Genomic DNA, 14,046 nt, shown 5'->3' with positions numbered 1-14,046 from the left:
GAACGGCTGAAATTAAAGTGTAATAATACACGGTTTTTCGGGATTCCGGGGTCCCGGAACAAAATTCTCCGAAAATCACATAGAAGGTTTCTCGGGTCAGATAAAGCGGCCACGCAAAGTTTGAGCACTAACGAAAGACATTTGGGGGTGCCGGTGTGCCGCAAACCAGCATTCGCCGAAACTCGGATTATCGTGAAAAATGTGTTAAAGCTCGTTATTTGAGGCTGAAATCGAACAGGTTGATTCCTTAAATCGAAATGGTTGATTCCTGAAATGAGCTCGGACGCGTAATTGAAAAACAGGGAGAAAAAGAAACAGGGTCCAGTACGACCTTCCGAACGGCTCAAATTGAAGTGTATAATACACGGTTTTTCGGGATTCCGTGGTCCCGGAACAAAATTCTCCGGAAATTACATAGAAAGTTTCTCGGGTCAGATAAAGCGGCCACGCAAAGTTTGAGCACCAACGGAAGACATTTGGGGGTGCCAGTGTGCCACAAATCGATTCGCCAAACTCGGATTATCGTGAAAATGTGTTAAAGCTCGTTATGTGAGGTCAAATGGAACAGTTGACTCCAAATCGAACAGGTTGATTCCCGAAATGAGCTCCGACGCGTAATTGAAAAACAGGAGAAAAAGAAAAAGGGTCCGCACGACCTTCCGAACGGCTGAAATTAAAGTGTATAATACACGGTTTTTCGGGATTCCGGGGTCCCGGAACAAAATTCTCCGGAAATCACATAGAATGTTGCTCGGGTCAGATAAAGCGGCCACGCAAAGTTTGAGCACCAACGGAAGACATTTGGGGGTGCCAGTGTGTTACAAACCAAGGATTCGCCGAAACTCGCATTATCGTGAAAAATGTGTTAAAGCTCGTTATTTGAGGCCGAAATGGAACAAAGTTGATTCCTGAAATCGAACAAAGTTGATTTATGAAATGAGCTCCGACGCGTAATTGAAAAACAGGAGAAAAAGAAACGGGTCCGATACGACCTTCCGAACGGCCGAAATTAAAGTGTATAATACACGGTTTTTCGGGATTCCGGGAACAAAATTCTCCGGAAATCACATAGAAATTTTCTCGGTCGATAAAGCGGCAACGCAAAGTTTGAGCACCAACGGAAGACATTTGGGGGTGCTGGTGTGCCACAAACCAAGATTCGCCGAAACTCGGATTATCGTGAAAAATGTGTTAAAGCTCGTTATTTGAGGTCGAAATCGAACAAAGTTGATTCCCAAATGAGCTCCGACGCGTGATTGAAAAACAGGAGAAAAAGAAACAGGTCCGCACGACCTTCCGAACGGTCGAAATTGAAGTGTATAATACACGGTTTTTCGGATACCGGGTCCGGAACAAAATTCTCCGGAAATCACATAGAAAGTTTCTCGGGTCAGATAAAGCGGTCACGCAAAGTTTGAGCACCAATGGAAGACATTTGGCGGTGCCGGTGTGCCAGAAACCAGCATTCGCCGAAACTCGGATTATCGTGAAAAATGTGTTAAAGCTCGTTATTTGAGGCTGAAATCGAACAGGTTGATTCCTTAAATCGAACAGGTTGATTCCTGAAATGAGCTCGGACGCGTGATTGAAAAACAGGGAAAAAAAGAAACCGGGTCCGGTACTACCTTCCAAACGGCTCAAATTGAAGTGTATAATACACGGTTTTTCGGGATTCCGGGGTTCCGGAAAAAAATTCTCCGGAAATTACATAGAAAGTTTCTCGGGTCAGATAAAGCGGCCACGCAAAGTTTGAGCACCAACGGAAGACATTTGGGGGTGCCAGTGTGTCACAAACCAGCATTCGCCGAAACTCGGATTATCGTGAAAAATGTGTTAAAGCTCGTTATTTGAGGCTGAAATGGAACAGGTTGACTCCTGAAATGAGCTCCGACGCGTAATTGAAAAACAGGGAGAAAAAGAAATAGGGTCCGGTACGACCTTCCGAACGGCTGAAATTATAGTGTAATAATACACGGTTTTTCGGGATTCCGGGGTCCCGGAAAAAAATTCTCCGGAAATAACATAGAAAGTTTCTCAGGTCAGATAAAGCGGCAACGCAAAGTTTGAGCACCAACGGAAGACATTTGGGGGTGCCGGTGTGCCAAAACCAAAGATTCGCCAAACTCGGATTATCGTGAAAAATGTGTTAAAGCTCGTTATTTGAGGCTGAAATCGAACAGGTTGATTCCTAAATCGAACAGGTTGATTCCTGAAATGAGCTCGGACGCGTGATTGAAAAACAGGGAAAAAAAGAAATAGGGTCCGGTACGACCTTCCAAACGGCTCAAATTGAAGTGTATAAATACACGGTTTTTCGGGATTCCGGGGTTCCGGAAAAAAATTCTCCGGAAATTAAATAGAAAGTTTCTCGGGTCAGATAAAGCGGCCACGCAAAGTTTGAGCACCAACGGAAGACATATGGGGGTGCCAGCGTGCTACAAACCAGCATTCGCCGAAACTCGCATTATCGTGAAAAATGTGTTAAAGCTCGTTATTTGAGGCTGAAATGGAACAGGTTGATTCCTGAAATCGAACAGGTTGATTTCTGAAATGAGCTCAGACGCGTAATTGAAAAACAGGGAGAAAAAGAAACGGGTCCGGTACGATCTTCCGAACGGCTGAAATTAAAGTGTAATAATACACGGTTTTTCGGGATTCCGGGGTCCCGAAACAAAATTCTCCAGAAATCACATAGAAAGTTCCTTGGGTCATATAAAGCGGCCACGCAAAGTTTGAGCACCAACGGAAGACATTTGGGGGTGCCGGTGTGCCAAAAACCAGCATTCGCCGAAACTCGGATTACAGTGAAAAATGTGTTAAAGCTCGTTATTTGAGGCTGAAATCGAACAGGTTGATTCCTGAAATGAGCTCGGACGCGTGATTGAAAAACAAGGAGAAAAAGAAACAGGTCCGATTTACCTTCCGAACGGCTGAAATTGAAGTGTATAATACACGGTTTTTCGGGTTTCCGGAACAAAATTCTCCGGAAATCACATAGAAAGTTTCTCGGGTACGATAAAGCGGCCACGCAAAGTTTGGGAACCAACGGAAGACATTTGGGGGTGCCGATGTGTTACAAACCAAAGATTCGCCGAAACTCTGATTATCGTGAAAAATGTGTTAAAGCTCGTTATTTGAGGTCGAAATGGAACAGTTGATTCCTGAAATCGAACAGTTGATTCCCGAAATGAGCTCGACGCGTAATTGAAAAACAGGGAGAAAAAGAAACAGTGCACGTACGACCTTCCGAACGGTCGAAATTAAAGTGTAATAATACACGGTTTTTCGGATTCCGGTCCCGAACAAAATTCTCCGAAAATCACATAGAAGGTTTCTCGGGTCAGATAAAGCGGCCACGCAAAGTTTGAGCACTAACGAAAGACATTTGGGGGTGCCGGTGTGCCGCAAACCAAAGATTCGCCGAAACTCGGATTATCGTGAAAAATGTGTTAAAGCTCGTTATTTGAGGCAAATCGAACAAAGTTGATTCCTTAAATCGAAATGGTTGATTCTGAAATGAGCTCGGACGCGTAATTGAAAAACAGGGAGAAAAAGAAACAGGGTCCAAAGATTTACCTTCCGAACGGCTCAAATTGAAGTGTATAATACACGGTTTTCGGATTCCGGTCCCTGAACAAAATTCTCCGGAAATCACATAGAAAGTTTCTCGGGTCTGATAAAGCGGCCACGCAAAGTTTGAGCACCAACGGAAGACATTTGGGGGTGCCAGTGTGCCACAAACTAGCATTCGCCGAAACTCGGATTATCGTGAAAAATGTGTTAAAGCTCGTTATGTGAGGTCGAAATGGAACAGTTGACTCCCGAAATCGAACAGGTTGATTCCCGAAATGAGCTCCGACGCGTAATTGAAAAACAGGAGAAAAAGAAACAGGGTCCGGTCGACCTTCCGAACTACCGAAATTAAAGTGTAATAATACACGGTTTTTCGGGATTCCGGGGTCCCGGAACAAAATTCTCCGGAAATCACATAGAATGTTGCTCGGGTCAGATAAAGCGGCCACGCAAAGTTTGAGCACCAACGGAAGACATTTGGGGGTGCCAGTGTGTTACAAACCAGCATTCGCCGAAACTCGCATTATCGTGAAAAATGTGTTAAAGCTCGTTATTTGAGGTCGAAATGGAACAAAGTTGATTCCTGAAATCGAACAGGTTGATTTCTCAAATGAGCTCCGACGCGTAATTGAAAAACAGGAGAAAAAGAAACGGGGTCCGTGACGACCTTCCGAACGGTACGAAATTAAAGTGTAATAATACACGGTTTTTCGGGATTCCGGGTCCCTGAACAAAATTCTCCGGAAATCACATAGAAAGTTCCTCGGGTCGATAAAGCGGCCACGCAAAGTTTGAGCACCAACGGAAGACATTTGGGGGTGCCGGTGTGCCACAAACCAAAATTCGCCGAAACTCGGATTATCGTGAAAATGTGTTAAAGCTCGTTATTTGAGGCTGAAATCGAACAGGTTGATTCCTGAAATGAGCTCCGACGCGTGATTGAAAAACAGGGAGAAAAAGAAACATGGTCCGGTACGACCTTCCGAACGGCTGAAATTGAAGTGTATAATACACGGTTTTTCGGGATACCGGGGTCCGGGAACAAAATTCTCCGGAAATCACATAGAAAGTTCCTCGGGTCAGATAAAGCGGTCACGCAAAGTTTGAGCACCAATGGAAGACATTTGGCGGTGCCGGTGTGCCAAAACCAAAGATTCGCCAAACTCGGATTATCGTGAAAAATGTGTTAAAGCTCGTTATTTGAGGCTGAAATCGAACAGGTTGATTCCTTAAATCGAACAGGTTGATTCCTGAAATGAGCTCGGACGCGTGATTGAAAGACAGGGAAAAAAAGAAACAGGGTCCGGTACTACCTTCCAAACGGCTCAAATTGAAGTGTATAATACACGGTTTTTCGGGATTCCGGGGTTCCGGAAAAAAATTCTCCGGAAATTACATAGAAAGTTTCTCGGGTCAGATAAAGCGGCCACGCAAAGTTTGAGCACCAACGGAAGACATTTGGGGGTGCCAGTGTGTCACAAACCAGCATTCGCCGAAACTCGGATTATCGTGAAAAATGTGTTAAAGCTCGTTATTTGAGGCTGAAATGGAACAGGTTGACTCCTGAAATCGAACAGGTTGATTCCTGAAATGAGCTCCGACGCGTAATTGAAAAACAGGGAGAAAAAGAAATAGGGTCCTGTTTACCTTCCGAACGGTCGAAATTATAGTGTAATAATACACGGTTTTTCGGGATTCCGGGGTCCCGGAAAAAAATTCTCCGGAAATAACATAGAAAGTTTCTCAGGTCAGATAAAGCGGCAACGCAAAGTTTGAGCACCAACGGAAGACATTTGGGGGTGCCGGTGTGCCACAAACCACCATTCGCCGAAACTCGGATTATCGTGAAAAATGTGTTAAAGCTCGTTATTTGAGGCTGAAATCGAACAGGTTGATTCCTAAATCGAACAGGTTGATTCCTGAAATGAGCTCGGACGCGTGATTGAAAAACAGGAAAAAAGAAATAGGGTCCTAGATTTACCTTCCAAACGGCTCAAATTGAAGTGTATAATACACGGTTTTTCGGGATTCCGGTTCGAAAAAATTCTCCGGAAATCACATAGAAAGTTTCTCGGGTCAGATAAAGCGGCCACGCAAAGTTTGAGCACCAACGGAAGACATTTGGGGGTGCCAGTGTGCTACAAACCAGCATTCGCCGAAACTCGCATTATCGTGAAAAATGTGTTAAAGCTCGTTATTTGAGGCTGAAATGGAACAGGTTGATTCCTGAAATCGAACAGGTTGATTTCTGAAATGAGCTCAGACGCGTAATTGAAAAACAGGGAGAAAAAGAAACGGGTCCGGTACGATCTTCCGAACGGCTGAAATTAAAGTGTAATAATACACGGTTTTTCGGGATTCCGGGGTCCCGGAAAAAAATTATCCGGAAATCACATAGAAAGTTTCTCAGGTCAGATAAAGCGGCAACGCAAAGTTTGAGCACCAACGGAAGACATTTGGGAGTGCCGGTGTACCACAAACCAGCATTCGCCGAAACTCGGATTATCGTGAAAAATGTGTTAAAGCTCGTTATTTGAGGCTGAAATCGAACAGGATGATTCCTAAATCGAACAGGTTGATTCCTGAAATGAGCTCGGACGTGTGATTGAAAAACAGGAGAAAAAGAAACAGGTCCTCCTGTATTTACCTTCCGAACGGCTGAAATTGAAGTGTATAATACACGGTTTTTCTGAATTCCGGTCCCTAACAAATTTTCCGAAATCACATAGAAAGTTCCTCGGGTCAGATAAAGCGGCCACGCAAAGTTTAAGCACCAAAAGAAGACATTTGGCGGTGCTTGGTGTGCCACAAACCGATTCGCCGAAACTCGATTATCGTGAAAAATGTGTTAAAGCTCGTTATTTGAGGTCAAATCGAACAAAGTTGATTCCTGAAATGAGCACCGACGCGTAATTGAAAAACAGGAGAAAAAAAAAACGGTCCGCACGACCTTCGAACTACCAAATTAAAGTGTAATAATACACGGTTTTTCGGGATTCCGGGGTCCCGGAACAAAATTCTCCTGAAATCACATAAAAATTTTCTCGGGTCAGATAAAGCGGCCACGCAAAGTTGAGCACCAACGGAAGACAATTGGGGGTGCCAGTGTGCTACAAACCAGCATTCGCCGAAACTCGCATTATCGTGAAAAATGTGTTAAAGCTTGTTATTTGAGGCTGAAATGGAATAGGTTGATTCCTGAAATCGAACAGGTTGATTCCTGAAATAAGCTCCGACGCGTAATTGAAAAACAGGGAGAAAAAGAAACAGGGTCCGGTACGACCTTCCGAACGGCTGAAATTAAAGTGTATTAATACATGGTTTTTCGGGATTCCGGGGTCCCGGAACAAAATTCTCCGAAATCACATAGAAAGTTTCTCAGGTCAGATAAAGCGGCCACGCAAAGTTTGAGCACCAACGGAAGACATTTGGGGGTGCCGGTGTGCCACAAACTAGCATTCGCCGAAACTTGGATTATCGTGAAAAATTTGTTAAAGCTCGTTATTTGAGGCTGAAATCGAACAGGTTGATTCCTTAAATCGAACAGGTTGATTCCTGAAATGAGCTCGGACGCGTGATTGAAAAATAGGGAGAAAAAGAAACAGGGTCCGGTACAACCTTCCGAATGGCTGAAATTGAAGTGTATAATACACGGTTTTTCGGGATTCCGGGGTCCCGGAACAAAATTCTCCGGAAATCATATAGAAAGTTCCTCGGGTCAGATAAAACGACCATGCAAAGTTTGAGCGCCAATGGAAGACATTTGGAGGTGCCGGTGTGCCACAAACCAGCATTCGCCGAAACTCGGATTATCGTGAAAAATGTGTTAAAGCTCGTTATTTGAGGCTGAAATCGAACAGGTTGATTCCTGAAATCGAACAGGTTGATTCCTGAAATGAGCTCGGATGCGTGTTTGTAAAACAGGGAGAAAAAGAAACAGGGTCCGGTACGACCTTCCAAACGGCTAGAATTGAAGTGTATAATACACGGTTTTTCGGGATTCCGGGGTCCCGGAACAAAATTCTCCGAAAATCATCTAGAAAGTTCCTCGGGTCAGATAAAACGGCCATGAAAAGTTTGAGCACCAATGGAAGACATTTGGAGGTGCCGGTGTGCCACAAACCAGCATTCGCCGAAACTCGGATTATCGTGAAAAATGTGTTAAAGCTCGTTATTTGAGGCTGAAATCGAACAGGTTGATTCCTGAAATCGAACAGGTTGATTCCTGAAATGAGCTCGGACGCATGATTGAAAAACAGGGAGAAAAAAAAAAACAGGGTCCGGTACGACCTTCCGAACGGCTGAAATTGAAGTATATATAATACACGGTTTTTCGGGATACCGGGGTCCCGGAACAAAATTCTCCGGAAATTACATAGAAAGTTCCTCGGGTCAGATAAAGCGGCCACGCAAAGTTTGAGCACCAACGGAAGAAATTTGGGGGTGCCAGCGTGCTACAAACCCGCATTCGCCGAAACTCGGATTCTCGTGAAAAATGTGTTAAAACTCGTTATTTGAGGCTGAAATCGAACAGGTTGATTCCTAAAATTGAACAGGTTGATTCCTGAAATGAGCTCGGACGCGTAATTGAAAAACAGGAAGAAAAAGAAACAGGTCCTGTTTACCTTCCGAACTTTGAAATTAAAGTGTAATAATACACAGTTTTTCGGGATTTCGGGGTCCCAGAACAAAATTCTCCGGAAATCACATAGAAAGTTTCTCGGGTTAGATAAAGCGGCCACGCAAATTTTGAGCACCAACGGAAGACATTTGGGGATGCCGGTGTGCCACAAGCCAGCATTCGCCGAAACTCGGATTATCGTGAAAAATGTGTTAAAGCCGTTATTTGAGGTCGAAATGGAACAGTTGATTCCTCGAAATCGAACAGTTGATTCCTGAAATCGAAAAGGTTGATTCCTGAAATGAGCTCGGACGCGTGATAGAAAAACAGGGAGAAAAAGAAACAGGGTCCCATTTACCTTCCAAACTACTGAAATCAAGTGTATAATACACGGTTTTTCGGGATTCCGGGTCCCGGAACAAAATTCTCCGGAAATAACATAGAAAGTTCCTCGGGTCGGATAAAGCGGCCACGCAAAGTTTGAGCACCAAAGGAAGATATTTGGCGGTGCTTGTGCCACAAACCAACATTCGCCGAAACTCGGATTATCGTGAAAAATGTGTTAAAGCTCGTTATTTGAGGCTGAAATCGAACAGGTTGATTCCTGAAATGAGCTCGGACGCGTGATTGAAAAACAGGGTGAAAAAGAAACAGGGTCCGGTACGACCTTCCGAACGGCTGAAATTGAAGTGTATAATACACGGTTTTCGGGATTCGGTCCCGAATAAAATTCTCCGGAAATCATATAGAAAGTTCCTCGGGTCAGATAAAGCGGCCATGCAAAGTTTGAGTACCAATGGAAGACATTTGGAGGTGCCGGTGTGCCACAAACCAGCATTCGCCGAAACTCGGATTATCGTGAAAAATGTGTTAAAGCTCGTTATTTGGGGCTGAAATCGAACAGGTTGATTCCTGAAATCGAACAGTTTGATTCCTGAAATGAGCTCGGACGCGTGATTGAAAAACAGGAGAAAAAAGAAACAGGTCCTGGTTTACGACCTTCCGAACTACCAAATTGAAGTGTATAATACACGGTTTTCGGATTCCGGTCCCTGAACAAAATTCTCCATAAATCATATAGAAAGTTCCTCGGGTCAGATAAAGCGGCCACACAAAGTTTGAGCACCAATGGAAGACATTTGGAGGTGCCGGTGTGCCACAAACCAGCATTCGTCGATGCTAACATAAGGGTAAGGTTGCGTCAATCCGACTCCCCTTACCCCGCAATTTGCGGGAGCCATTGAGGCACTGGGGTATTGTTGTTGTTGTTGTATAGTCTTGTTTGTAAGGCTATGACTAGTTAGGTACTTAGGTGTACCTTCCTTTACGGTTGCTAAAAAAAAAAGAAGTTCAAATGTAAAATTATGGAGCTTAAGTCTTGCAATTAGTCTCAGTTTAGTTTATTGTGTTTTAAAATGTAAAATTATTAGTTATCTGACTTTTGAGCACAAGACGCTTGCGGCTAGACCTATCAAACGGGTTGGGTCCCAGGTCGAGTCAACATACGGGTGGGGTAGGGTTAGAATACGGGTCAAGAAATAATTTTTAACGATTTTTTTAACGATTTTTTAAATCAAAAAATATTTCTCAAAAATGTAGAACATATTTAAAATTAGTATTTTAATTATATTCAGTATTTACATTAATTATATTGACATAATTTTTAAAATAAAGTTTTTTAAAATTATTACTTTATTATTAAATATTATAAAATTTATATAAAATTAATTTTTTAATTATGTTTGTTATTTTAAGTAATAAAAATAATAATTTTTAGACTATTTTTTTAAATATAATATATAAAATAAAAATATTAATATTTTAATAAAAATCTTGATTTACTTTTGACCTAACGGGTCGGGTCTCGACCTTAAAATTACGGGTTATTCCAAATTCGGGAAAAAAAAAACTTATGAGTGGGTTGGGTAGATATTACCAAGACGGTCTTAAATTAAGAAGCCTGGGAATGGGGAAATTTAGCAGTCGATGAGGCGATTGATGATTGAAAAGGGAAGAATAGGGGTTAGATTGGTGTAGAGAATAATCAATCAAAATGCAACGGGGGGTGAGGGTGGGTGTATTAGTGTTGGGAATAAGAGCTGCAAAATCAAAATGGTGTTGTGATTCTGTGTTGTCTTCTCCCTCTTCTTCACGCTTCCTCTTCCAACGTCGTGGTGCCAAAGTCCTCGGTTCCGACGTATGTACCTTTCCTTTTTCTTTCTTATTTTATTATTCCATCAACTAAGTAAACAAATGATTGAGTTCTGAATTAATAATATTGTTGCAGGTTAGAAGCGGTACCATTGTGAATAGGAAAGGTATGTATGAGTTACCAGTAGATTCATTCATTCATTCATTCATTCTTCATTAGCTTGCTTGTGTGTGTTTTACTCACTCTTTTGTTTCTCTTAATTCTTTCTCATGCCTTTCCTTGCCTTTGGTAGGCCGCATTTTTCAGGTCTGCTTTCCTTGATTAATTAATTCTCCACTTGGTTGCTTGCTTACTTACTACTAACAATACTGCATTCATTCATTCATTCTTTAATTGTTCAGGTTATCAAAGCCCAACATACTCAACACGGCCGTGGTGGGGCTACCATCCAGGTCGAGCTTCGGGATGTTGATACCGGTAACAAACTTACTGAAAGGTTTCGTACTGATGAACCTATTGAAAGTAAACCCCCAACTACTATCCATCCCACTAATTACATATTTACATACACACTAACTATCCATCCTTTGTAAATTGTAATTCTTGGTTGATTCACTTTTCTGCAGAGGTTTACGTTGAAGAGAGAACTTTCAAGTATTTGTACTCCGAAGGAGATATTCTTGTCTTAACCGAGTCTGTCTTTTCTTCTCTTCCACCTACTACACTCTTTCTATTCAATACCCTACTATTACTAATACCACCATTTCTTCTTTCTTTCTTTCTTTCTTCTTTGCAATCAGCCCTGAAACTTATGAACAAGTTGAAGTCCCAAAGGATCTCTTTGGAAAGACTGCTGTCTACCTTAAAGGTTCGCCCCTTTTCTCTTCACAAACAACAATTAATTGTAACACCTCTTGGATATAGCAACTAACAATTTTCTGTTGCAGAGGATATGACAGTTAGAGTCAGTTATTTTGACGACAGACCTATGTCAGCTACACTGCCTTATCGTGTTACATGCACAGTTATTCAAGCCCAACCTCCAAAGAAGGGCCTCTCCGTCAATCCACAGTACGCATCTCCACTCTTGTTTTCAATTCTTATTCTTCACCGCCTTCCTTTCATTCATACTTACATCTCTTGTATCTCATTTCTTGTTCTTGCTGCTTTTCTACAGATATAAGAAGGTTTTGCTTGACAATGGCCTCACAGTTCTTGTGAGTACTTCTATATTCTTATCATGGTTACCGTCATAGACTTAGTTCACTCAATTCCAACCACGCATAAGCATCTGATTTTTTCCTTTCTATTTTTTTCAACAGTAAGTCCTGCTTAAGACGGGCACTATCCGTCTTAACCTTAAGACGGGTAAAAAAACTACCACATAGTGGTAATAAAGACAGCTTTTGGTATTTCCTAGGCAACAAGTGGGGTGATTTGGTATTTATTTGACCCATCTTAAGGTTAAGACGGATAGTGCCCGTCTTAAATGAGAATTTGTGTTTTTTCAAATTAGAGTTAGAAATATAAAACAAAAATTGGAAGAAATAGGATGCAAATATGGAATCACAGGAAATTAAGGAAATAAGAGAATGAAGAGAGCAAATCCCTAACAAAACTAATCCCTCACTAGGAATTTGTGGAGATCAGTTAGTAGTTTAGTACTAATATGTTCAGAAAGCAAAACTAATACCCTTTTCTGAGGATGCTCTGGGAGTTTTATGTGCTTCGGCATCTTCATTGAGCAGTAAAAATCTTGCATTTTTCGTCAAAAAGGGTGGAGAAATGCGGAGATATTGAAACATTCAAGGAGTTGCAATTTGGTTGAAAAGCGAAAAAAGAGTTTTCATATGCAGAACTCCCTATTGTTATTACAAAAGCTAAATACAGGCCATTTGCAACGGCGTGTCTCCGTCGATAGGCACGACACTGCTAATGGCGTGTTTATGTCGGAATGATTTTTTCTCTCTTGTGGTATTAGCGTAAATACGCCATTAAAAGTGGTGTGTCTATTCCGCGTCTCAACAAATAAGTTTTAATCCGACCCAAAATGTCATTTTTTTATTAAACTTTATTTTAAAAAAAAAATCTTAATTTGTTGGCTGGATATTGCAAGGTTTTGCTTAATGAAATCTGAAGAACTGTCTATTCTTGATAATTGTCAGATCATCAGTTTCAGGTCAAGGGGTTGATTAAACCCGTGCTTGATCCCCTCTTCCATTGTTAGGTTGTGCAAACTTTAAATTAGCATTGCAGTTCCACATGCTATGTACACCTTGCATCTCTTGTGAATATCTCGGACAGCGGACTTCCGCCTGTTTCGTTAAGTTCTTTTTTCATTGCATCTTTCGGGTTTTCCCTATAGGTTTGGATTGACTTTTGTATCATGTTTCCCTTCCCATTCCCTTTTCACTATACACTTTATAACTGTACGTTTAAGGAACTGGTTACTTAGTGCTTCTTGTCTTTTGTGAATCTAGGCACCCCCGTTCATTGTAACTGGTGATAAAATTGTCGTCAATACTGATGATAATTCGTATTTCACAAGGTAAATAGTGTTCTCCTTTTTAAAATGTGGCTTCAATTCATGCATTTTCTCTTTTCTTGTTGTCAATCCTGTTGTGTTCTTGCTAAGGGTGCAATGATTCCTAAAAAGTCAGATGATCATTCATATAGGTTGTTTATCAGTTTATATGATAACTTTTATATATTCCTTATGCTGTCTATGTCGTGCCTGTCGCTACGTGCATGTAACTTTTAAAATATACAATGGTATTGTCTAAACATGAGTATGTTCTATTGGGAATTTCGAAGAAAGGCCTGTTAAGACAGCCGTACAGATTTCTGACACAGATTTTAGTGGCGATCCAATCACAGAAGCATTTTTGTAAGTTTGCTAATTCTGAGATGAGAGTGATACTAACTAAAAAAACTTGTGATTGTTGAGGACTTATTAGTGCTCCTGCGTGTTAAGTGTGACTAGGTTGCTAAAGACGGGGCAAGTTCGAGGTTTCTGATTCAAACTGAGTGTTTGCCTGTGATTACTTTTTGCTTGGTCCTTATTGAATCTCCTCTTAAGTTCTCCAGGTGATCTGAAGATCTCAACTTTCTGAACTCGTGCCTTTAACTTGTCGGTTTGGGGTGGGTTTCCATGACAGAGGAACATATATTTCATGAGAACCTGTCACTATGACAACTTGAAAGTGATATCTCTTATGTGAATTGTGTAAAATACGTTGGGACATTAAGAATTCTGCTGATTGATGTTCGCTTCTCTTTGCAGGGAAAAATAGAGTTGCAGCTATCAATTTCAGTTATAGTTTGTATCTTTTTCCCCAACTTTCCTACCTTTGTGGGGGAAGTTAGAGTGATGTGAAAGAGGGCTTATATGAAAGATGATGATTCTTATAGGGCTTATTTTTTCTACATATGAGAACTCGAAGAAATTACAGCACAGTAGGCTGCATTTTCATGATATATGCTGTGAACTTTTTTTTTTCCCTGCCGTTTGCTATGATAGTGACTAGTGAGATAATCATAGTTGATGGAGCAGTATTTTTCTCTGCAGAAACAAGAATACAATGATGTTCGATCAATAATGAAATTAAGTTTCTAAGAGCAGTGTTCTTTTATTTTCAAGTTACAGAGAAGTCGTCTTGTTTTTTAAGAACTCAATACGGAGTACTACTTATGGAGTCCT

The 14,046-nt window shown here is 41.4% G+C and overlaps 1 protein-coding gene across 7 annotated transcripts; it reads left to right on the top strand.

The window, feature by feature from the left end:
• Positions 1 to 10,143: 10,143 nt before the first annotated feature.
• On the top strand, positions 10,144 to 13,962 carry LOC141638211 (uncharacterized). 7 transcript variants are annotated; one of them, XR_012542043.1, is made up of 12 exons: positions 10,144 to 10,391; positions 10,482 to 10,512; positions 10,639 to 10,652; positions 10,748 to 10,868; positions 10,973 to 11,039; positions 11,147 to 11,214; positions 11,294 to 11,417; positions 11,524 to 11,563; positions 12,827 to 12,894; positions 13,165 to 13,233; positions 13,321 to 13,433; positions 13,630 to 13,730. XR_012542043.1 is itself a non-coding variant. In XM_074447615.1 (10 exons), the coding sequence occupies exons 1-10, from the start codon at positions 10,248 to 10,250 to the stop codon at positions 13,235 to 13,237; spliced, it is 750 nt and encodes a 249-aa protein (XP_074303716.1). In that variant the 5' UTR covers positions 10,144 to 10,247; the 3' UTR covers positions 13,238 to 13,265. The 7 variants fall into 7 exon arrangements, 5 of the variants coding, with proteins under 5 accessions (XP_074303716.1, XP_074303719.1, XP_074303717.1 ...); XR_012542044.1 differs by lacking the exon at positions 13,165 to 13,233 and having other exon boundaries at positions 10,145 to 10,391; XM_074447615.1 differs by lacking the exons at positions 13,321 to 13,433; positions 13,630 to 13,730 and having other exon boundaries at positions 13,165 to 13,265.
• Positions 13,963 to 14,046: the final 84 nt, after the last annotated feature.

The sequence above is a fragment of the Silene latifolia genome, unplaced genomic scaffold (genome assembly GCF_048544455.1).
Source record: "Silene latifolia isolate original U9 population unplaced genomic scaffold, ASM4854445v1 scaffold_199, whole genome shotgun sequence".
NCBI lineage: Eukaryota > Viridiplantae > Streptophyta > Magnoliopsida > Caryophyllales > Caryophyllaceae > Silene > Silene latifolia.
Note: the sequence above shows the minus strand (reverse complement) of the source record. Positions and strands in the feature narration are given on the sequence as shown.